Source organism: Anomalospiza imberbis, chromosome 2 (assembly GCF_031753505.1).
Source record: "Anomalospiza imberbis isolate Cuckoo-Finch-1a 21T00152 chromosome 2, ASM3175350v1, whole genome shotgun sequence".
Lineage (NCBI taxonomy): Eukaryota > Metazoa > Chordata > Aves > Passeriformes > Viduidae > Anomalospiza > Anomalospiza imberbis.
The window spans coordinates 109651497-109673645 of NC_089682.1; the positions used below are offsets into that span (position 1 = coordinate 109651497).

At 42.6% G+C, this 22149-nt stretch overlaps 2 protein-coding genes across 4 annotated transcripts; one reads left to right on the plus strand and one right to left on the minus strand.

The window, feature by feature from the left end:
* Positions 1-5381: 5381 nt before the first annotated feature.
* TEX30 (testis expressed 30) lies at positions 5382-10226 on the plus strand. 2 transcript variants are annotated; one of them, XM_068182559.1, is made up of 5 exons: positions 5382-5431; positions 6449-6679; positions 7685-7736; positions 8803-9017; positions 9864-10226. In XM_068182559.1, exons 1-5 carry the CDS (start codon positions 5414-5416, stop codon positions 10035-10037), a joined length of 690 nt encoding a protein of 229 aa, XP_068038660.1. In that variant the 5' UTR covers positions 5382-5413; the 3' UTR covers positions 10038-10226. The 2 variants fall into 2 exon arrangements, with proteins under 2 accessions (XP_068038660.1, XP_068038661.1); XM_068182560.1 differs by lacking the exon at positions 5382-5431 and adding an exon at positions 5554-5578.
* Positions 10227-11253: 1027 nt separating this feature from the next.
* On the minus strand, positions 11254-20376 carry POGLUT2 (protein O-glucosyltransferase 2). Of its 2 annotated transcripts, none has more exons than XM_068182561.1 (10): positions 20078-20376; positions 18425-18630; positions 17856-18061; positions 17059-17136; positions 14820-14992; positions 13606-13843; positions 12821-13030; positions 12368-12457; positions 11737-11841; positions 11254-11517 (listed from the first exon to the last, which is right to left on the minus strand). In XM_068182561.1, exons 1-10 carry the CDS (start codon positions 20359-20361, stop codon positions 11500-11502), a joined length of 1608 nt encoding a protein of 535 aa, XP_068038662.1. In that variant the 5' UTR covers positions 20362-20376; the 3' UTR covers positions 11254-11499. The 2 variants fall into 2 exon arrangements, with proteins under 2 accessions (XP_068038662.1, XP_068038663.1); XM_068182562.1 differs by having other exon boundaries at positions 18425-18596; positions 20078-20323.
* Positions 20377-22149: the final 1773 nt, after the last annotated feature.

The window sequence follows — 22149 nt, forward strand, 5'->3', positions numbered from 1 at the left end:
CTTACTTGAATGATTGATGACACAACTGCAGAGGGTATCTGATTTTTGAACTGAGAATTAAATGTTCAAGAGATTTAAATCTTAAAACAGTGTTCACAGCAAAAGAAACCCTAGCAGCAGCAATGATGTTCTTTACCATCCCTAACCATGCTAGTCCTTTAAAAAAGCAACAGATAGAGTGAAACTTCAGAACAAAAACATACATGGAATTGAGCTCAGCATTCAAAGACTGTATGAACATGCCAAAACTATTAATTCTTTCCTTTCAGCATTGAGAATAGAAAGGTTTGTTCCACTGGCTCCTGGCCAGGTCAGTTCACCATCAGCCAAGGGGAGAGAATAATGAGAGCGACCTCCTGCCAGCATCGCCCCGTGCAGTCCCAGCACACGCAAGAACAGTAACAGCTGCCACTAGAAAACAAAGTGGTTGCATTTATCAAGAACAATGAGGGAATTCTAAATCCCTAACAAAGACTCTGAGAAATGTATAGCATCCAAATTTGCCATGCAGAAGCATGTGTTATGATGACACCTTCCTTAATTAAAAAACTTCCATTTAGCACCACAAGTACAAAGCCAGAAATGTTTCCAAAGAGACTCGTGCACAGGGAGAGAAGTTTTTATGCACTGCACATTTGTCACCTGACGTTATCTGTGCTCCCAGAGTTTGTGACCTATATAATACTACAAAAGGCACCATGTACATGACATAATTTCATAAAAATAGGTGCCTAGCACAAACACATTATTTATTTCTTATAAACTATACATTGCATATCAGTAATACGCTTACATAGTAAGTCTGAATAGACTAAAAACAGGTGGGCTTACTCCTTCACCCTTCCTGGAGAAAGTGGTTCTGCTTATTGCCTGGCCATCACTTCCTCTTTCATGGAGGACCTCAAAACTTCTTCAGACTCTCAAGAAGTATGATGCAATAGCTAAAAATTAAGCAGTGTTACGGATATCACCACTTTTAAACACAGGAAACTATACTGCCTAATCAGGTAATAGTTGGCTGATCACTTTCAGAAAATTATTAAAGGTTACTTTTGATATCTGTGAACACAGCATGTCCATGTGCTGATGTGTATCCACATCCTCAGGGAAAAAAAAAAGGGTTCTTGCTCAAAAGTCAAGTTTGTAATTTACAGGGAGAGTTGAACTTTTAGAACAAATATGTGTCTCCAGCCTAAAACAAAACAAAAAAAATTTTTTATGGTCTTCTATTAAAACATTTACAAAAATAAAAAATGTTTCTTATCCTAATGTTCTTAAGCTGTTATTTATTTTACACTGAAATGAAGACCCCCCCCAACATATGTTTTTATACTTTTATAATTATTTTTATACATTTCTCTGAACAAATATATTCCAACAAAAGATTAATGCAAAAGGTCATCTCTGTTGTTCCTATTGTGTGTTAATCTAAGTCTCTGGTATGAAATGCTGTATTTATAATCCAAAGAAAAGAACAGGGATTGTCTGATGTGCTACCGAAAGTTATCAGGTCCCAAGTTTAGACCAGGGATAATGTCATTCTTTGGTAAACAGCCACTGTTTCTTCAAAACCAGCTGCCTTTGGCATATCAGATCTGTCAGAGGTGCTTACAGCAGTGCATAGGTTATTATAACGCTTGACATATATTCCCATTGAGAAATGGCAAATCACATACCTTAAATGATTTTCATATTTGGTGACAGACTTAGATTATTATGTACTATGTCCTTTCCAGAATAAACTTCTATTTCCAGGAGTGATGTAAGGTTAAAGTTATGAAAGGATGCCATGCTCCTAAGAAACCTTGATTTCTTAGATGTTAAATTAAAAACATTGTTTCAGAAGTTCAGAAAAGATTCATAATTGGGTTTTGGGGGGAGCTTTAACTTACAGTATTAATTAATATTTAAGCATGTTAAAATGAAAAGGATTTTCAATACTCCTGGAAAGGAATACAACTGGATTTCAGAATAGTTACTCAGCACATTTGAAAATCAACAAGAATCTATCTAAATGTCCTCCTAAACCCAGAAAGACCTAATTTGGAATAGCTTGATATGAGAATTGCTTTATGATGCCAAATTGAAAAAAAATTAATTTACATGTTAATTAATGCATTTTATTAGATATGCAGAATTTAATAAAACCCAGAATTTATCAATCATAAAGAATTTGCCTATGATTTGGAATCTAATATATGTATTTATAATTCAATTGCCTTTGACATACTAACAATACTTGGGGTCATTATCTTCCAGAAAGAAGTTACAGCAGGAAAAGTGTGCCAAAAATGTACCAGTCCAACCCTATTGCCATGGACCAGAGGATTAAAGAATGACAGAGTCTCTCCTTCCTCTCACATTCTCTTCATCACAGAATCACAGAACAGGGTTGGAAGGGACCTTAGGGTCACCCAGTTCCAGCCCTTCTGCCATGAGGAGGGACACCTTCTGCTAGACCAGGTTGCTCAGGGCTCCATCCAGCCTGGCATTTGTGATGTTCTCAACTCTGCTGGATATTAGCTACCCTACCTCAAGGACTGTGCTTATGCACAGAAGAGTTTCAAGTGCTGAAAGGAGAGTGGCGGCAAGAAAATGAACCGAGAAAATAAGAAGTAAACTGGTAGCAGCTTGCTGTAATGCAGAAAGCTTAAGAAAGTAGTTCTCCAGAGGGAAGGGGTTACACATGGGTAGATTTAATGGGATACATGTTCCTCAAGGACTGCTTTGGAGTCCTTGAGGAACTATGTGAGTACAGCAGGACAAATACAGCAGGTGGACTGAAGAGGGAGGAAAAATTAAAAACGAAAAAGAATGTAAAAAGCAGACCAAGAAAGGAGCAAAACAGCACCAAAAACATAAACTACACCAGAGCACAAAATCATCCATTACATATAGAAATGCAATCAGTAATGAAAAACCCGGAAATTAATATGAAGGAAGAATTTCTTAACCTTCTTTTTGCCCGCTTGTTTTCTAGGTTGAGGTTGTAACTACTTGGGGACAACAAATCTTCTCAGTCCACTTTGCCAAGTATCTTATTTACAAAGGCTTAACTGGTGTGAATTACTAATTAGAATAGTGTGATCTCCAATCAAGACAAATTAATCTGACATTTCCCTATTCTGCTGGACTCCCCAGATGTGAGCTACGGCTCCAAGAGCAGCTGCCCGGACACTGTCTATGGTTCACCTCAGTGAAAGGGGCACAACTCACGCAGGCTGTGCCAGTGACTTTCACTCAGCTTAATGCTTCTGCATCTCACTTTAGCTTGACATCTTTTAGGCAAGGTAGAAATCCAGATGAATAAATCTCCCTGTAGATCTCCCAGGTTCTCCACTTCTGTCTTTCACACTTATTACGATAATGCCTGGACTGGGAATTGGCCTGTGAGCCAGCAGGATGGTCACTGAGACAGCAGCTCAGAACCTGTCAGGTTCACTTCTCAGAGGGCTGCAATATTTCAATCCCAGTGTTTGACAATGTCCAGCTGGCAAGCTGACAGTGAGACACTTGGAGCACAAGGCAGAGTAAGCTTATTTTCCAGCAGGTGAACATATGAAAAACAAAGTTCTCCTTGGTGATGACATCTTCAATCAACTAAGTAATAGGGCACCTTAATTGATATCAGTGAGCTTCATACCCTGATACTGGAAGAAAACATGAGCTCTGGCTAAATACCTTGCAATAGTGGATTTTGGAATTTTTTTTGGCCTGTGAAATACTGAATATACAAATATGGCAAGCACTGTTGTACACTGCTGGTGCTGTCTTCCACCAGTTTAAGGCTGTATTTTGAATACAGTAGGTCATTTACTGTACAACAGAGCACAGCCTCGGGGACAGATGTGTAGAAAACCAACCACTGAGTGTCTCTCTCCTGTTTGTCAATGTGACATAGATCAAGTGTGCTGACAGCTGCCAAAAAATACTGCCTGATGTCATTCTGGACATCTAACTTTTCCCTCTGTACTTGGCTCTGCCTATTCCACACCCTGAATCCTGTGTCCCATTCTGGGCCCTCACTTCCACACAGACAGGGAGGTGCTTGAGCAAATCCAGAGAAGGGCAATGGAGCTGGTGAAGGGTCTGGAGTACAAGTCTTATGAGGAGCAGCTGAGGGAGATGGAGGGGAGAAAAGGAGGCTCGGGGTGACCTTATCACTCTCTACAGCCGCCTGAAAGAGGCTGTAGCCAGGTGGGGGGTGGTCTCTTCTCCCAAGCAACCAGCCACAGGATAAGAGAAAATGGCCTCAAGCAGTGCCAGGGGAGGTTCAGGTTGGATGTCACGAGCAATTTCTTCCTGGAAAGGGTTTCTAAACATTGCAGTGGACTGCCCAAGGAAGGTGATGGGAGTCGACATCCCTGGAAGATGTTCAAGAAATGACTGGATGTGGCACTCAGTGCTGTGGTCTTGTTGACATGGTGGTGTTCAGTCCTAGGTTGGACTCGATGGCCTCAGGAGTCATTTCCAACCTAAATGATTCTGTAACTCATCATAAGCATCTCATCTGTACTCCTTGAAGTCAGTAAGAACCTGACTTTCCAAGCAATCCCTAAGCAATTGGCTTTATTTGTGCTGAATTACCACCTAGGAGTCCGTGGAGTTTTCGTACGCATGAGTGAAGAAAGACAATTCATGCGGGGCTTTATTTATTTCGGGTTGTTTCATTTATTTAACACGGCCCAATCCACGCCCACCTGGAACCCCCTCTCCTGGCGCAGGCCTCCGCCTCTCCGGGCCGCGGGGGCCGTGACCGGGCCGCGGGGGTGTGACCGGGCCGCGGGGACCGTGCCCGGGCTGCGGGGGTGTGACCGGGCCGCGGGGACCGTGCCCGGGCTGCGGGGCGGGACCGGACCGCGGGGGCTGTGACCGGGCCGCGGGGGCTGTGAGCGGACCGCGGGGGCTGTGACCGGGCCGCGGGGCTGTGACCGGGCCGCGGGGCGAGACCGGGCCGCGGGGCTGTGACCGGGCCGCGGGGGTGTGACCGGACCGCGGGGCGGGACCGGCACGGGGGCTGTGACCAGGCCGCGGGGCTGTGACCGGGCCGCGGGGGTGTGACCGGACCGCGGGGCTGTGACCGGACCGCGGGGCTGTGACCGGGCCGCGGGGGCCGTGACCGGACCGTGGGGGCTGTGAACGGGCCGCGGGGGCCGTGACCGGACCGTGGGGGCCGTGACCGGGCTGCGGGGCTGTGACCGGGCCGCGGGGGTGTGACCGGGCCGCGGGGCGGGACCGGGCCGCGGGGCCGTGACCGGGCCGCGGGGCTGTGACCGGGCCGCGGGGCCGTGACCGGGCCGCGGGGGTGTGACCGGGCCGCGGGGGCTGTGACCGGGCCGCGGGGCGGGACCGGGCCGCGGGGGTGTGACCGGGACCGGCGCGGGGGCCGTCACTCCGGTGACGTCGCGGCGGGATGAGCGGGCGGGCGGAGGTATGGCCGCGGCCGGCGCTGGGCCGTGCGCCTGCCGTCCGTGGGGATCAGCGGGCTCCTGCAGCCCGGCGCAGCTGCCCTTCCCCTCTGAGGAGGGGGCAAGGGGCGCGGGGTGGGCGCGCTGCCGCCTCTGCCATCCCAGGAGAGGTGTGTCCGTGGCTGGTGGCGGCTGCAGCTCTGCCTGTCTCTGTGTGCAGGCCTCTGGCTGTCCTGCGTGTCCTCCGCCATCCCCTTCCTTCTGTGGCACCTGCCACCCCTCCAGGGGCCGCGGGGGCAGCAGCTCGGCAGGGCCGCTGAGCACCTCCCTCGGCCTGTGCAGCTCCTCTGCGGAGCGCTGCCAAGGAACGCCTTCGGGACACTGAGTTTATCCCAGCCCCGGGGTGTCCTTTTTGCTCTCAGAAGCCACCACAGGGGCACTTGTGCTGCTCAATCCTCGTTCATTCCGCAGATCTTGTGTCTGGATCAGCTTCTCCAGCTGTCTGTGCTGATGGAGGCCCTGTGTCCCCCAGGAGCTTTGGCCGAACCTGTGCAGTCCCCCTGTCCCTGGGGAAGGTTCAGTCCTTGCCTCTGTGCAGGCTGCTGCTTCACTCAGTGCTTACCACTGTGTGATTTCAAAATGTTTGCTAGCCTGCGTCTTAATGTTACATGTTCTTACGGTCTAGGCAGCTAGTTAGGTCTGGAAAAGCTATACATATAGAGAGTTTGTGCGTTGAAGCTTCATTCTCTAATGCAGAACATACGGTGTGGAGTCATAAAGTGACTTGCCCATTATTGTATGGAAAATCTTTGAACCAGAGGTGCAGTTATTCATTCTGTACTCGTAAACAGTAGAAATAAAACCAAGCTTGCAATTTGGGTTTATTTCTTAATTGTCTGATTTTTAAAAATATAATAATGTGTAGATGCATAGACGTATAGATTAAGAACATTTCCTCTTGGGTTTTTTTTTTTTTTTAATTTTGGGGTTTTTTGTTTATTTATTTTTAATAATAGTATTGCTGTTTGTTTCATTTCTAGGTTAAAGTGAAAATACCTTTTGGAAACAAATACCTTGATGCTATCTTTTCTGTCCCAGAGAAGAAACCAACATATGGAGTGATTCTTACTCATGGAGCTGGAGGAGACATGAATTTCCCTCACTTAGTGTCCTTGGCAGCGTGTCTTGCATCCCATGGAGTTCTGTGCCTGCGGTTTACTTGTAAAGGCCTTAATGTTGCCTACAGGACTAAGGCTTTCAAAGCAGTTGTGGTAAGGAGCAACTAAATTCTTAGACCAAAGCTTAGATCCGTGGGTGCTGTCTTCCAGGTTTCTTAAATTACAGCCAGGGATTGTTATTAGAATTAGAACCAATGTTTAGGTAAATGGAGCATTGTGTGTGAACAGAAACAGCAGAAGCAGTTCTTAGATGGGCAACAGCTGGAACAGCTGCCACAAGTGTGCGGGTTTGAGTTCAGGGGAGAAGAAAAGCCTGACGAAAGGCAAGGGTGTTTCATGGGAAAACTTACAGCTTGCAAAAAGTGGAAGAATTTAGGATGGAAACAAGCTGGGTGAAGAATTTAGGATGGTGATCTGCTTGCCTTGAGCAGGAGGCATTTTTATAGGGGAACAAAGTCCAGTTCTAAAGGAATTTTGTATGATGTTATTGTGATTATATGTACATTAATTTGAAGTCAGACTTTACTGTCTTTAATGGGCATCTCCATTTTTTATGGAAGAAGTATAATGTTGTTAGTGCATTTCTGTTAATATGCTGCTATGTAAAGGTAATATTAAGCCATCTGCTAAGATAGCATCTAATTAGTTATCTCCTAAAACCTGAAAAAATGTTGCTGAATTTTATGTTTTCTGTTGGACTTAACTGATCGTGTCACAAATACATAACCTCAATGAAGGGCATTTTTGCAAACCTGCTATTCCTTTTGATGGGCCAAGGGTGTGCATGGGGTCTGTTACTATAACTGAGTTAATACATAGTAATCACTTATGTTTTGGTAACTTGATAGGCCATCTGATATTTTAGACTTGCTGAGAGCTAATGTGAAGTTGATTATGTTTATGTTGTTGCTGCAAAACGTTAAGAAACCATTTATGTGATAAAACCCAAGAGAGCACCTTGTATGTATCTGTTCTTTAATCTGCAGTCCTGAAAGAGCTTCCCATTTTCTGTGTAGTAGCTACAAACAGAAGAGATCCCCAGCTTCCCAGCTGACTTAATTCTGACTTGTAATGCTTCTCTTTCTCTTATTTCTTTAGGAATACTTAAAATTTTGTGATGATTATAAACTTTCTGGTGTTTTCCTTGCAGGTATTGTTTTTATTATCAATAATTTTCTCTCTTATACTCTCTCTAGTAATAGTAATCTGTAAGTATTCCAAGTCTGTCCCACTTTGGTGAGAAGTGAATGAACCCTCCTTATGATACCATAGATCTTACTGCAGAAGAGGAAAGAGAGAGAAATAGATTGTATTTTCCAGGTACTTTAGGAGAAAACTTCCTTGTCACTTAGAATTTCCAGGACATGAGTTTTCTGCTTATCCATGTGTACTTTTTAACTGCATGTCTTGAAGAATTCTGGTTACTGATGAATGGAAAACAGGTTTCCCTAAACAGGTTTTGGTAATTAAAACTTAGTGGCAGATAAAAAAGCTCAGCTATGTTTTGTGAAAAGGGGAATAGGTGGGGGTGGTTAGGAATATCTTGATAGGGGAGATTCTAAGTTTTCTCTTAAGTGAAACCAAATCTGTGCTGCTATAAGAACTAGCGACTTGTAACAGTCAATTACAGTGCATTGTCAGCTTATATGCCTCCTCTTTAAGGAGATACTTTGATATTCCCTTGCTGTTACTGACTGACCTCATGTTCCAAGTTCACACTCTTTTCCCTCCCTTTTACTTTTAGGCTGAGGTTCAAGGTGTGCATAAACACTTACTGGATTTGTTTTGTGAGCCAAGTGAAATCAAGCACGGAATTTTGTTTTGAATTTGAGCAAACTGAGGTTGCATGAAAATAATGATACAGGATACTATCATGGCTATCTCAAATTTCCAGGCTCTGGAGCGTAGGACCAGTCCCTCTCTTCCCAGGATAGGCTGTTCCTCCTTCTAGTATTGCAAGGGATCCCTATCAATTTATATTTTCTTTCTTTTCCCCTTCTTTTTTAAACAGGGATGTAATGTTGCAACTAGACAAATACCTTAGCAGAAAATGTTGAAATTAGGATTAATGTTTTTCATGAAGTAGAACATCCCTAGCATTTCGTGACAGTGAAATACACTCAGTTGGATTGGTTTTGGGAGTTGTTTACTCAACCAGAATGTAGATGAGGTGACAGCAGATAATATTTTTTCCCTTATTTCTGCATGGGAGAAAGGCCGTTCCATGGGCTCACGAGCTGCTGCCTCAGTGATACGTCAGCTGAGCCAGGGTGATGGTGATGATGATGATGGCTTCATTCAAGGTCTCGTGTGTTTATCTTACCCACTGCATCGACCAAAACTGCAGTCCAAGCTCCGGGATGAGGATTTATTACTGATCACGTGTCCAGTGCTGTTTGTCTCAGGATCAGCAGATGAGATGTGTGAAAAAGTGAGTACCCTTGTACATCCTGCTATGAAAGGGCAGTCTGGAGGAGCAGCAATGAGCCTCAGTGCTATTTTGTTTTAACCATTTCAAGTTAAAAAAACCTGTGCGGTGCCACCAGTGTCACATTGGTCACATTTTCATGGCAAATTCTTCTAGCAAAGCAGTTCTACCCCCAGGTCAGGCTTCTGTGGTAGAAAGTGATATTTTTGTAGAGGTGAAGAGCAGGTGTACAAAGGCAGGGAAACAGTGCTTTTCTGCCATGTTTTCTTGCAAACAGGTATCTGTTGTTTTGAACAGGTTAGTGTGAATTTGGGGCTGTGTGCAATTGGCATTTTCTGTGCTTGGACAGTTTCTAAGGAGTCATAGGGCTTCCATGAGGAGTTGTCACTAAACAGCGGATTCTTGGAGTACCTTCTTAATGAGGGAATCTTTGACTTTGTGAGCTGGTTCTTAGATCTGTTTGCTGAGAAATTTCAACAGTGTCAAAGCTAGTCCCTAAGGAATTACATTGCTACTCAGCCTCTGCAGACAAATCTGACTTCAATTCTATCATTTTATTGCCAGCACTACGCTCTGACAGTAAAAATGGACTCCTTTGAAGTTCTAATTTTCTGCAATTCTCTGTTTGAGTGAGGGTGATGCTTTGAGCAGATCCCAGTATTGATATCTTGAATAGAGAATACATCCCATTTTCCTAGCAAGGTGTTTTTCACGTGCACACAGATCCATCTTTCTATTTTTTAGGAGCGGCCTATTTTGCATTACACAGGCAAAGCAAGAGACATCTAGGAGTTCCAGAGTTTGTAGCAGCCAGTTCTCTTAATATTTGCATTCTTGTTTTCTCCATAGCAATTGCTAGAAGGTGTGGTGAGAAAAATGAAAGCGCCTAAAAAAATCCATTGGATTGATAAAGCAAACCATGGGATGGCAGTCAAAGGACGAACAGCAGATGATGTCATGGAAGAAGTAAATGAACAAGTTTTTTCTTGGCTTAGAGAGAATGTTCAATTGCAGCACAAATAATTTGCAGTGTTCAAGCAGTATCTTCATTTAGTTTTTCCTAAATGTGGCAAATAAGGGGTTTGTTATTTTTTAGAAGCATATTTTTTTAAAAACTGATGTTTTCAGAGGTCTAAGTGCAAATGCAAATAAAGCTCTGTATGGATGAAAAAAATGCAAAACAATAAAGAACTTCCTGAAGGACAGAAAATACATTATGGCAGCATTGTTCTCTGTGTTTCTATGCAAATATCCATATACAACACTTGAAATGCAGAGGATTAAGTAATGCTTTTGACTGATATTTGAAGTAATATACTGGAAAAAAATCTCCTTAGTGTATCTTTAGGGTTCCTCAATTTCTGAGTATATTACAGATGCTGTACTCACTTGCAATTAAAACCTAATGCTTTGTAGGCTTCTGCCAGCACATCCCCTGAGGCTGGTGAGCCTGGTGTACTACTTTGCCTTGGTTTTATGTGCTGGCCTTCCCAGGTGCTTCCAAACCTTTGAGGCAGGGAGAGGAATCTCTGGTCGGTCACAGTGTCTGCCACCTTAGGAAGTCAGATTCTGCCTGTGTGGGGAGGAGGAGGAGGAGGAGGGTAATGCAGTCACAGCTGGACAGGTGGAGCAAAGAACATGGTTCAGTTTTGAGAAGTCCCCTTCGCCAGTGTCCTTTGTGTAAAGGACTGATCACAGAGGCCCTCTGATAAATAACAACTGGTAGATAAATTTGTGTTTAGTGATGGAAGAACTCCTGGAGCAGGAACCAGTTCTGCATCCATTGTGACAGGAGGAACTCAGGTCTCTGTCTGAGCAGTGACATTGGAGAGTGGATTAAACACTGTGTGTGTACTGGCAGCTGCAGCCTTTCTCAGTACGGCCTGTGAGTAACCTGTTGGTATAACCAAGCCTACAGGAATATTGGGATTGTGGTTTTCCTTCAGGTTAACAAGATTTATTATGAACCCCACAGCATGGTCTTTGAGATTCTCTCAGAAGGGGCAAAGTTATGGTCTGAAAAAAGATGCCTTTGGATGGATAGATGGATGGATGGATGGATGGATAGATAGATAAAGTGAGTGAGTGAGTGAGTGAGTGAGTGAGTAGGGGGGAAGATGTACAATTCTCATCTGCCCTTCTTTGCAGAACAGTTTCATGTTTGTGAAAAGACTTACTATATACAAGCATGAGTAAAAAGTATCTGCATTTCCAAGGTAACTCAGGACAGGAACACATGACTGATACAAATATGGTTTTTATTTTTAAAAAATTATAAAAATGTGTTTGAAAAAGGCTCTGCCACCACTGCATGATAAAAAGGAAACCACGGGTGCTTTGTTTTCTTCCATACATAGATCATGAAATGGTAAACTTTAAAATATCCATTGACATTATCCACAGGCATACTAAACCAGATTGTTATTCTTTCTTTAAGAAGACAGTCTGAATTTAGGTAAATACTGAAAAAAATTATTTACTTCCATCAGAGTTCATCTTTGGCCTGCAGTCAAAAAAGAAGAAACATGTTTCAGTTAACTGGAAGCCTATTTTTCACTGTCTAGTCCTGCAAATACATCAAGAAGTGTTTCTAAGTTCGATAGGTGTTAATGGCCTGGCCTGATAACTGATACTGTGGGGCACTGAGCAGCCCTGCTCCAGCGGGGCTGAGCAGGAACTGAAGACACTCAGCACTTCACATTTAACTCTGCATGGGCTGTACCTTTTTTCGGTGGCAAGTGCATGGGAAAAGGTCATCATCAGGCTGCTGCACCTTCTCCATCCCATCTCTGATTTTTGGTTCACTCACTTGCAAGCCAGCATATTCCTAGTTTTTAAAAAAGGAAGGGATCATTTATCCATACATTTTTTAGATTGTACATCTAGTTGCCAATATTGTACCAAATCAGCTGAGCAATTCTGTAAAAACTCTGGGGCTACACAATCAGACTGTCACAGACAGGGTGACAGAACACTCAGCTGCAGATGGGAGCCCCTAAGGGTGCCTCCCTGGAGTTCAATATCTTGGTGCTAATGCACAGATATTTTCAGCTGTGGTTCACAGGGTGTGCGTCTGATGTGGAATTCTTTGATCCTTGTGGGCAACATATTCTGGCAGATTAGATCAAGATTTATGGGATCCCACTGCCTCTGAAAGAGCCAGTGTAGTCTTAAAGGGGTTTCATAGGATATAACTGAATACAATGTTTGTAAACCAAATGAAGATTTTAATTGCTGCTGCTTGCTTCGTGGCTTCAAGTAGCAGACTGGCCAATTTCCAGCAGCGCTGTTGCCCTAAATTCTTGCTGTGTGATTTCTATTTCTGTGCCAGTAGCCATTAAAAATATACTGACCTGGAAAAGTTTGAAATAGTAACAAAAAATGTGGTCTCCCATGAGATTGTTTCTTGCAAATTCTTGTCCAGATTTTGCAATATTTTTTGCCTGTCAAAGAAAATGAAAGTTTGGTTTATTTTTTTTATTGCCCAGAACTAGTATTTATTTCAGGGTGCTGCTGTTGGTTGTGGAGTTACAAATGAAGTTGACAGTTTAGGACAACTCAAATAAAACATTCTTTTTGAAAGTTAAGGCATTGTTAGGAAGATACTCTTTTTTTTCCTGAAGTTAAATTTGATTTCAAATTAAGGACAATATTATGCATTTTTGAATGTTTTTCTTCTTTGTAGAGTTGGTGAAAATAAATTTCAGGTTCTCCTAGTGTTTTTTTTGTTTTGCTTTGTTTTAAAGAAATTCAATTTTTGTTCTCTTCTAGAAACATTACTGCATACTTCTAAATGTGTATTTTACCTCTTCGTCATGATCTTTTGCCCACTGTAGTTTTTCTAGCAGATCACTCAGGTCACTTTTAAATGGGATGTAATGTTTCCATGGCTGCAGCTCGTTATAAAAGTGCTCATAGTAGATGGAGTCTTGCTTTAGCACCACACTGTTTCCTGCCAGTAGATAAGGCAATCTGTATGCTGCCACTGTGCCATCAATATTAATTTGATATTTATACTGGAAAGAAAAGGACCAGAAGTAATTAAAAACCACAAGATCTCAGTGGCTTGGTTAGGTTATATTCTGAGGGCACTGGTGTTACTGACTTGCCGATATTGAGACAGGTAGGACTGGCTAGCAAGCATCAATGTCTAAGAAGCTTTTATTATCTAGTTTGGAATTCATCACAGTGCAGGGTACACAGAGCTTCATCAATTAAGTTCTCCGGGAATTCTTAGGTGCTCATCCTCAGATGTGAGATTAGATGTGCCACTTCATCCACAGATTTTCCCACTATGTTAGTTATGTTAGTAGTCCTGATCGCTGAATCAGGAAAAAGAAATAAAAAGGAACTTGAAGTTATGTAGATTACATGAGGTGCTACAGAACCTTTAGATGTAAATCAGACATTACTATCCTGAGGGTAAGAGCTACACAGCAGTTAATCCCACTGAAGGGATATCTAGTTATGCTTGTTATTTGTGGTGTCCTGAAAAACTAAAAATCACTTTATTTTCAGTATTACATACTAAGTTATTTGATAATGGGAAACAGTGAGAACTGAGTTCTGTGAAAAATGATTAGTAGCTTACCTTAAAAAAATCAAAAAATGAAATGTGCTTAACAATAGGGCCATAGAGGCTTTCATCATGTTTAAAGAAAAAAAAGTTTGTGAAAGCAGCATCTATGATCTCTGGATATTTCCTGCTGAGTTTTACAAGCTCAAGCCTCTCTTTGCGGCTGTCACGTCCTCTCCAGAAGGCTGTGGTATTCTTGTCTTCCCACGATGGGCCAGTGTTTGCTTGGACTGACATCATATCCAGGCTGACTCTGCAGGATAAAGAAGTGATTTAATAGTGAAGCCTACTGGAAACTGTTAAAAGCGCAGTTACTTAAAAGAGCTCACAGTACCCATAGGCAGAGAGCAAAGATGAAGGCAAGTCATGAGCAAACCATCACGTGTTACTGTATCAGTCATTTGCAGCAATAGAAACAGATAATGAATGTTAAGTTCACAGGTGTGTGGCATGACAGCATCATTCAACAACATGGCACGTGGAAACAATACCTGTCAGCTGTCATGGAAAAAATAGGTAAAAGTGGATATGGTTGCCAGAGAAGGTTGATGCAAGGTAGGGTAACTTACTTAATAAAACATATTGCACGTCCTTAAAAATGTTAAGAAATTAAACACATAAACTGGGAGGGCAAGGGACAGCAAATTTTGAAAAAGTCTTGACAAAAAAAAAAAGGAACCTGAACTAAATGCAGTGAAATGATAAACAAGTTCAAGATGGATTACAAAGATTTCTTAGAAGCAAGCTGTCTGTACTGTTTCAAGACAGAACAGAGCAGTTGCCAAGGCTAGTTATGGTCAGTAATCAAAGTGGGAGATGGTAGCTGCTAGTTCGAAAATTCCCAATAGCTATGTTGGGATTTGAAAGGTACACAAAAACCAAATTCTAACAAAATCAGGAAAGAAAGACACCTGGCCAGTTGTCAACAAGATCATGGTGGGGAAAAACAAAGCAAACAAATCAAATGCCTACCCTTGAAACACTTTAAGTGCTGTTTTCAGTGATTTGTGTTTAGATAAATTTAGATTTTGTGTTTAGATAAATTTAGATTTCTGAAATGAAACAGTGAAGTATAATGTTAATATATTGATTACACAGTCACTGCCTACCTAGGATGCCAGTGTCTCAATGAGTAAATGAAAATAGTTAATATACTGTTAACATACAGATCTCTATGGAAGATCATTCATTGTGAATTTTTAAGTTTAAAAGTTTAAGCTATTTCTTACCGTCCCATAGTCTCCAAAACTGAGTCTGTTAAGTCGTATGTTGGCATGACAATGTCTTTTGACTCACTGGACCCACACCACGAGAAGATCGGGTGCAAGTTCTGTGGGGGCTTCCTTTTCTCCAGAGGCCAGTCCCCCAGATTAACAAAAAATTCTACATCTGGCATTTTCACCTAAACAGAAGCAAAGTAGGCACAAATGCATTTTAGCACAAACAGCATTCTGCTGGCATCTTGCATTTTGAAAACAACCTCACTAAGAGGAAAAATTGCCAGGTGTCTAATATACTTAATGTACCTGTAATAAATCACTGACATTTAGAAACCTGTTAGAAGTACTGAGACCAAAGAGTAAAGCCTAAAAACCAGTATTTCTTTATAAAAGGTTAGTACAAAGTCACATAAGGCATGGGAGCACCCTTTTTGGAGGATGGTTTCCTGTTATACTTTACATGATTGGCCACACAATCTTTTTATCAGGCTAGCACTGGGACCAAGTCAGCAATTGTATAGTTCCAAGGTAAGCTGGATCACCTTGTTACTACATGGAAAACTGATGCTGCCTGGTAAATCAGTTTTCCGTCACATCAGTGATCTGATTCACCCTGTGTCTGCAGGATGCCTAAATCAAATAGAAGAGAAGAAACAGAAATATACAGCCATGATGGGAAGACCACATTTAGTCAGTGCTTCAGTTAATTATTAAGCATAACATCATTACTTATTTAAAATACTTGGTAGTGTGGAACCATACCTGAAATCACTGTCACAGCCAAAAGGCAAGAAAAATACTGTTGATGGCCAGGAAGCAGGACAGAGGGCATAATTTTGCTGCTTTATGAAACTGTGATGCACCCCTATATTAAACATTGTGTGTGATTTGGGTATTTTCAAGTGAAGTAAGAAAAGGTAAAAAGAAAGGCAGCTTTGTAGATTTCCAAAGAAAGAGCCAGCTGCCTTGTGAGGAAACACTGAAAATGGTGGGACAGTTCAGTTTGGAGAGCAAAAGGCAAAACATGACATATGGCTGGGTTTTACAGAACCCTGGAGGCACATATAAGGTCAGCGCAGAACTAATGTAGTATCTCAGTTCACTCTCTTCATTTCATTTTTAAAAAATATACATCTCCAGTACATCCCCCTCAATTACCTCTTTCAAAGCAAAAGAAATCAATAATTTGCCAAATATCAAACACTTGTAAATGGTGGAAGATATTCTTTCCCTTTCAAAGGGTGTTTGCTACATAGTCTAATGCTCAGCACTAGACTTCATTACTGCGGTGCCATCTAATGGCTGTAATGGGTATAAACCCTACAAATTGTATTTTCTACACATCCTCAGCAGCAGAATCAATCAGCAGCTTAAATCTTCTCCAACCATCTACAGTCACTCAGTGACACGATCCTAATAAAAGTTCTTATTTAATGGTATTTAATGGGAATGAGACAAACTGTGTTTTCTAGATCTGTAAACAGTTTCTAGTTTTGGAGTTAGCAATCCTTTTTTCAACTTTTAGTCTAAAGTCCTTAGATGCAATTTAACTCCATTATTTCTTGTCTAACACTACTGACACAAAGAACAGTTTACTTCCATCTTCCAGAGAACAATCTTTTAGGTAATTGTAGTCTACAATCATGTCTTCCCTTAGACATCATGTCCTGCTGTAGATAGTGTTAGATGAAACAAACCCCAGTTAAATTAATGTTCATTTGTACATTCAGTCATTTGTCCCATTTTCCTGTGCAATGTTAGTTCAGCAATGTTAGTAGCTGAGCAATCCTTAAAACATGACACCCAAAGGCAGACAGAGTAGCATAACTGATCCATTACAAATCCTGAGGCTAGTGGAAAGGTTACTTGATATTTCTTTAACATGTTATGTTAACTTGTGTTCAGCTTTTTGCAGCAATGTACCTGCAGAGACAGAATTTTCTGTTAGATGCTACCAGGATGATTTATTTATTCTACAGAAAAAAAAAACCCAAACCAATAAACCCTGTCCTGACTTATCAAAGTCACCTATAAAAGCCTACTTATTCAATTAATTTTTGTGATACTCAATCAGATGGCATTCTAGAACATGACAGTTTCAAACAAGGAAAATCCATGACCTTTCCATAATTAATCAGTGAGCAAGAGTTTTTTAACAGAAACAGCAACAAATATGCTGACATGTATTTAAGCCCAGGCTTCTATAAATTAGGGCATGCAGAATAAGTGGCTGTACAGATGTACTCACTTTTCTGGTCAAAGACAGCAGTATGGCATCCATGAAAATTCTGAAGCCAACATGTTCCCCATATGTCTTTATATAAACCTGAAAATAAACAAAGGATTTACTGGGTGATTTCATTTCAGAGAACGGCCGGCACAATTCAGAGCTCTTTTAATCGCATAGTGACTAGTCAGACAGATTATATGGCTGTATAGATTTAAGAATCAGCTGGGAAGCAATAGAAATCTCATCACAGAAAAGTGATTTAAAAAATTACAAGCTTTTCTTGCTTTTGCAGGTGTTTGAGGTCTGTCTCGTGAAAGCAGAAACTGTTGCCTATTTCTGTGGTGTTCCATTCTTCTAATTTCTATATAAAACTCCACTGAAAGAAGTACAGTATATACAATTCTTTGTTCTAAAGAATTGTAGCTCTGATCCTCAGTTCAGCTAAAAGTGGTATCTCAGAATTATGCATGATGTAATTTATTGAGGTACTTCAAATTAGATGATTGTGACACATCACAGCAGTATTGCTCAGAGAAGAGGAAACTGAATTAGCATTTAGGAGACTTGGGTGTGTGCCCAGTACTCATATGATTGCCTGGAAAGTAATTTGCTTTCACTGTGTTTCAGCTGTAACGTGGACAAAAAAGCACTTACAAAGTAGGACAGACATTGCTGAGCTCATACACAAACTGCAAAGTATTCAAGGACAGAGAAACAAGCACGCCACAAGAAGCTTTTACAACTCAGAACAACCAAACTGCCCATGGCTTGCCACCCAATTCCAATATGCACTTCATATCAACAAGATTCCATACCTCATTGTCTTTGATGGTGTAGTGACACAAACTCTGTCTTTGTCCAAACCTCTGTGGAATTTCTTTTGCAATCTTATCTGGGTCAACAATGGGAAAATTTGCTAGGTCTCTCTGAATCTGTGGAATAGTTTGAGGGCAGTTCATCTCTTCCAGCCATGCACTGCTTTCCTCCTGAGGGCAGTCACAGTTTTCATGGTAAATAGGTCCTATTGGGAACACAATTATTATTTTACTTTTAACGAGTCATAATATGAGCTGTTGAGATCACAGAGCAGGGTCAGGCATTGACCATTCATTGCTTAGGGCCAAAACTTCAGCAACTCTAAATGGAGATGTCTGAATTTTTTTTAACTCTAATGGAGTCATGTCAACCTACATCAGCTTATGTGTGAGCCCTCTACCTGTATTTATTAGGCAACAGCTTCACAGCACTTGCTTCCTTTCGTTATTTTGAATACTATGCGTAGGATGCATATGAGTCCAGAGGTCTCAAAGAATCCTATGCTTCTAGTAGAAGACATTCTGGGACACACTTTGTGAGGAAACCCGTGTGTAGTGGTGCCTCTTACCTTTTAAAATATATGGAGACTTTGCAACATGCTTATCTCCAATTTTGACTTCTATCCTCAGGCTTTTGTAGCTCGCATACATCCTGTACCTCACGAGGAAGGAACCATCTTTCCTGTCCAATACTTGTACACCAACACGAGTGAACTGTTCTTCGGGAGCAGTGATCTTCACCTGGAATGCATTTTCACCTGGTGATGAAGTGAACCTACCCAGAGAATAAATGGGTGCTTAATGAACATAGGAAATATACAACAGATTTCTTAGTCTGGGCCATTCCTTTGCAAGGCAACAGATTTTCAGTGAGCCATGTTACCATGATTTTCTCTGAGCCATGTTAGGCTTCCACAAGCACATCTGAATGTTCACTTTAACAGGTCAGTAAGTCTATTATTTTACATTCAGAAGCAAAATGTTTTGAGATTACCTTATTTTCCAGGTATTATTTAAGGAAGTAAAGAACAAAGTTACACTTCTTAATCATTATGGTAGCTTATATGGGGAAAAAAACAGGGAAAAAATTACAGAGGGATCACATAATTCAATGTATAAATGAGATATTTTGGTATAATTCACCATACACCAAACAGAAAAACCTCCTTAAAACCAAATAAAATAATCTGAATAATCATCAAGTTATCACATATCACTGAGGTATTAACAAAGTTAGTGCAGTCAAAATGCTGTCAACTTCCTTCCAGGCACTGACCAGGCTCTTGGGCTGTAACTCCTTAGTTCAGCTACTCCCACCACCTTTCCTGCAACTTGTCCAGACATACTCAAGAGCTGCCAGGTCAATTAAATGCAAGAAATATTTACTATCCAAGTTAAACTGAATTGGCAGCTTCCATACTCACACAAGCCATGGTGCACCTAATCTGGATGATCTTGATGGAGCATTCTGAACACCTATCTAGGTTGCATGACCAGGTTTCCTAAATAAATGGAAAGCACAGAGTATCCTCTGAAAAATCTCAGAATCACAGAGTTGTTAGGGTTGGAAAGGACCACCGGAGATCATCTAGTCCAATCCCCCTGCCAAAGCAGGGTCACCGGCAGCAGGTGACACAGGAACGTGTCCAGGGGAGTTTGCAATGTCTCCAGAGAGGGAGACTCCACAGCCTCCCTGGGCAGTGTGTTCCAGTCCTCTGCCACCCTCAGGGGAAAGTTTTTCCTCAGAGTGAGGTGTAATTTCCTGTATTTTAGTTTATGGTCATTGCTCCTCATCCTATTTCATTCCTAAGACGTTTACATATTGGCCTATTGAGTAATTCGTAAATGATTCTACTGATCTTGTGCCTTGGCACGTAGGAGAAATACTAATGTTCCCAACAGTGGAAACAAGCAGGATGCCCAAGCCTAACAAATTAAATGTATTAGTCACTGTAAAGTTCTGACAAAGGAGAATCAATCATGGTTTTTTCCACTGAGTAACACGTATGATTTGCTGCTGGATGTTTTCATCCTCTTATCTCATCCCGTCGCGCCGATATTTGATACTCCTTGTAAAGATAATTAGCTCTTGCCAAGTGATATGCAGAAAGTGTCACGAAGAGAGAGCTTTTAGCCTGCACCTTCTACGAGCAAATCGCAAGCCTCTCGGTTTGACCCTGCCCAGAATCTCCCCGAAAAGCCGCCGCCGCCGCCGCCCTCACCTCAGCCCTCGGGCGTCCACGGCCTGCACATAGAAGTACCGTGCGGGGAGCGCGGCCGCGGCGCGCAGCCCGGGCCCCCACACGGCGCTGCGCTCGGCGCTCGGCCGCCCGCCCCCGCCCGCGGCCGCCGCCGCGGCTCCCAGGGCGAGGCACAGCGGCCACAGCGCACGCATCGGCAGCGCTGCCCCCGAAGGACGAACACCGCCGGCACCGGCCTCCTGCCCTCGGCCCGCCGCCGGGCAGTCCCGCCCACGGCGCGGCTCCACGGGGCGGGGCTGCGGCATCGCGGGGCGGCGCTGCCGGCAGGCGCCGGCCCGTTGGGAGGCGCCGGCTGAGCCCCCGGGAATGAACGGGACCCAGCGTAGAAAACACTGGGACGTCTGCTCTGACGGCCCGCGGCCTGGACATACGCATCCGGACAGCTCTGAGCCGCTGTTTAACCCGTGCCAAGAGCTGATGCTCTTCCCCTCCACCGCCCCCCAACCGCCCTTCACTCCGTTCCCAAACATTAGGGTGGGAAATGGAATTTACAATCAGGAAAATGTGTTTTCAAAATCCTTCCCAGAGCAGCTGGAGTGAAGAGCTTCTTTGCACCGAGGGTGGCAAAGCCCTGAAACAGGCTGCCCGTGGAGGCCGTGGAGGCTTCCTCGGTGGAGACATTCCAAACCCACTGTGTTCCCATGCCACCTGCTCCAGGTGACCCTGCCTTGGCAGGGCGGTTAGATTAGATGATCTCCCGAGGTCCCTTCCTCCCTTAACAGTTTTGTGACGCTGTGATGTGTGGCTGCCGGTAGTGCAAGTCTGGAATTGTCTGGAGCAGAGGTGAGGGGGCACCTCGCCCACTGCCACCAGGGCAATTGCCCAGTGCGGGCCTTTGGTGATTCCATGGGCCTTTGTCTGTCAAATAATCCAGCCTCCAATTGCAGAGAGCTAGTCCCAAACACTAATGCCGTTCTTAACTACATACAGAATCATTTAGGTTGGAAAAGACCTCTAAGATACTTCCAACTTGGCTCCTTACTGCTTCTCTCTTGTTAAGGCAAACAAGAGAGATATAAATAAAGAAAATTGAAACTCATCAGCAAGGACTCATGAATTTCAAAAAGATTTTGTATTTTTAATTTTGAAATACTGCAAATATGATTTTAGAGAAAAGCACACACAAATCCTTTGTTTGAAGAAAATTTCAAGCTCAGAAATGACAGCTTGGGTTGATGAAGAGAGTCTTTTTTAACTAACAATGTCATTACAAAATGCCTTAAATATTACCAAGCTCCAGCTTTTAAAGACTTTCACCCTCCTTCAGCTTTTTCTCCCCCCACATAAGTGCAGCTCAGGGAATCCATGCAGAGATTTGGCACTATTTGTCAGCACCCAAACAAGTTACAAGATAAATCATGCAACCTAATTTTAGTCTTGGCTGTCAAAGCCAACATCGCTGCTATCCTAATGCCTATAATTTGGCTCAGATAAAAACGCTTTGGAAGCAGAATTATTTAATTATATCAAAGGCTTTTGGCCGACTAAGGCTCAACAGGCTTCCAGCTGGCAAAGGCATAAGGGATGCTCTCCTTTACAAGGGGCAGGTTGCCTCAGGATGAAGCCACATAACCTACGGAATGTGATCTAGGTCTTCTCATGTCCAGGGGATGGCAAACATGGCTGTGCCCACAATTGCTCGAGCACTTTGGCAATTCACCTCTGCCTAACCACTGAGAACCATCAAATAACACTACCAGTTCAGGAGATATTATATTCTGGTTTTTTCCATTAATTGCAGCACCTCTCACAGAAAGTATTGCTGGGAGTAGAGGCTCTGTGGACTGAAGACACAGTGTTGTGATTGCCAGGAGTGAGTCTTTTGTCACTAGGACATCGTATAACTTTTTGATATATTTTATTTAAAATTTTATAACGACTTTGTTATAAAATCAATTGGAATATTTAAACATTAATTAATTTTACATATTTGGGGCAGTAGCAGAACAGCTCCAGTTGCATCTTCAGCGTCACTGTGTTTGTTCATGTTGACTGCAGTGAAGGATGAGATGACAAATACTGACAGCGATTCC

What these genes read in the sequence shown, in the direction of transcription:
- TEX30 (XM_068182559.1), top strand. An exon ending in AGGCTTTCAAAGCAGTTGTG is followed by an intron (nt 6,680 to 7,684) that starts GTAAGGAGCAAC and finishes TTATTTCTTTAG; the next exon opens with GAATACTTAAAATTTTGTGA. An exon ending in CAGATGAGATGTGTGAAAAA is followed by an intron (nt 9,018 to 9,863) that starts GTGAGTACCCTT and finishes TTTTCTCCATAG; the next exon opens with CAATTGCTAGAAGGTGTGGT.
- POGLUT2 (XM_068182561.1), bottom strand. Translation starts at nt 20,361, where the DNA reads ATGCCGCAGCCCCGCCCCGTGGAGCCGCGCCGTGGGCGGGACTGCCCG. An exon ending in GTCTCCATATATTTTAAAAG is followed by an intron (nt 18,062 to 18,424) that starts GTAAGAGGCACC and finishes TGTTCCCAATAG; the next exon opens with GACCTATTTACCATGAAAAC. An exon ending in TGCTGTCTTTGACCAGAAAA is followed by an intron (nt 14,993 to 17,058) that starts GTGAGTACATCT and finishes GCTTCTGTTTAG; the next exon opens with GTGAAAATGCCAGATGTAGA.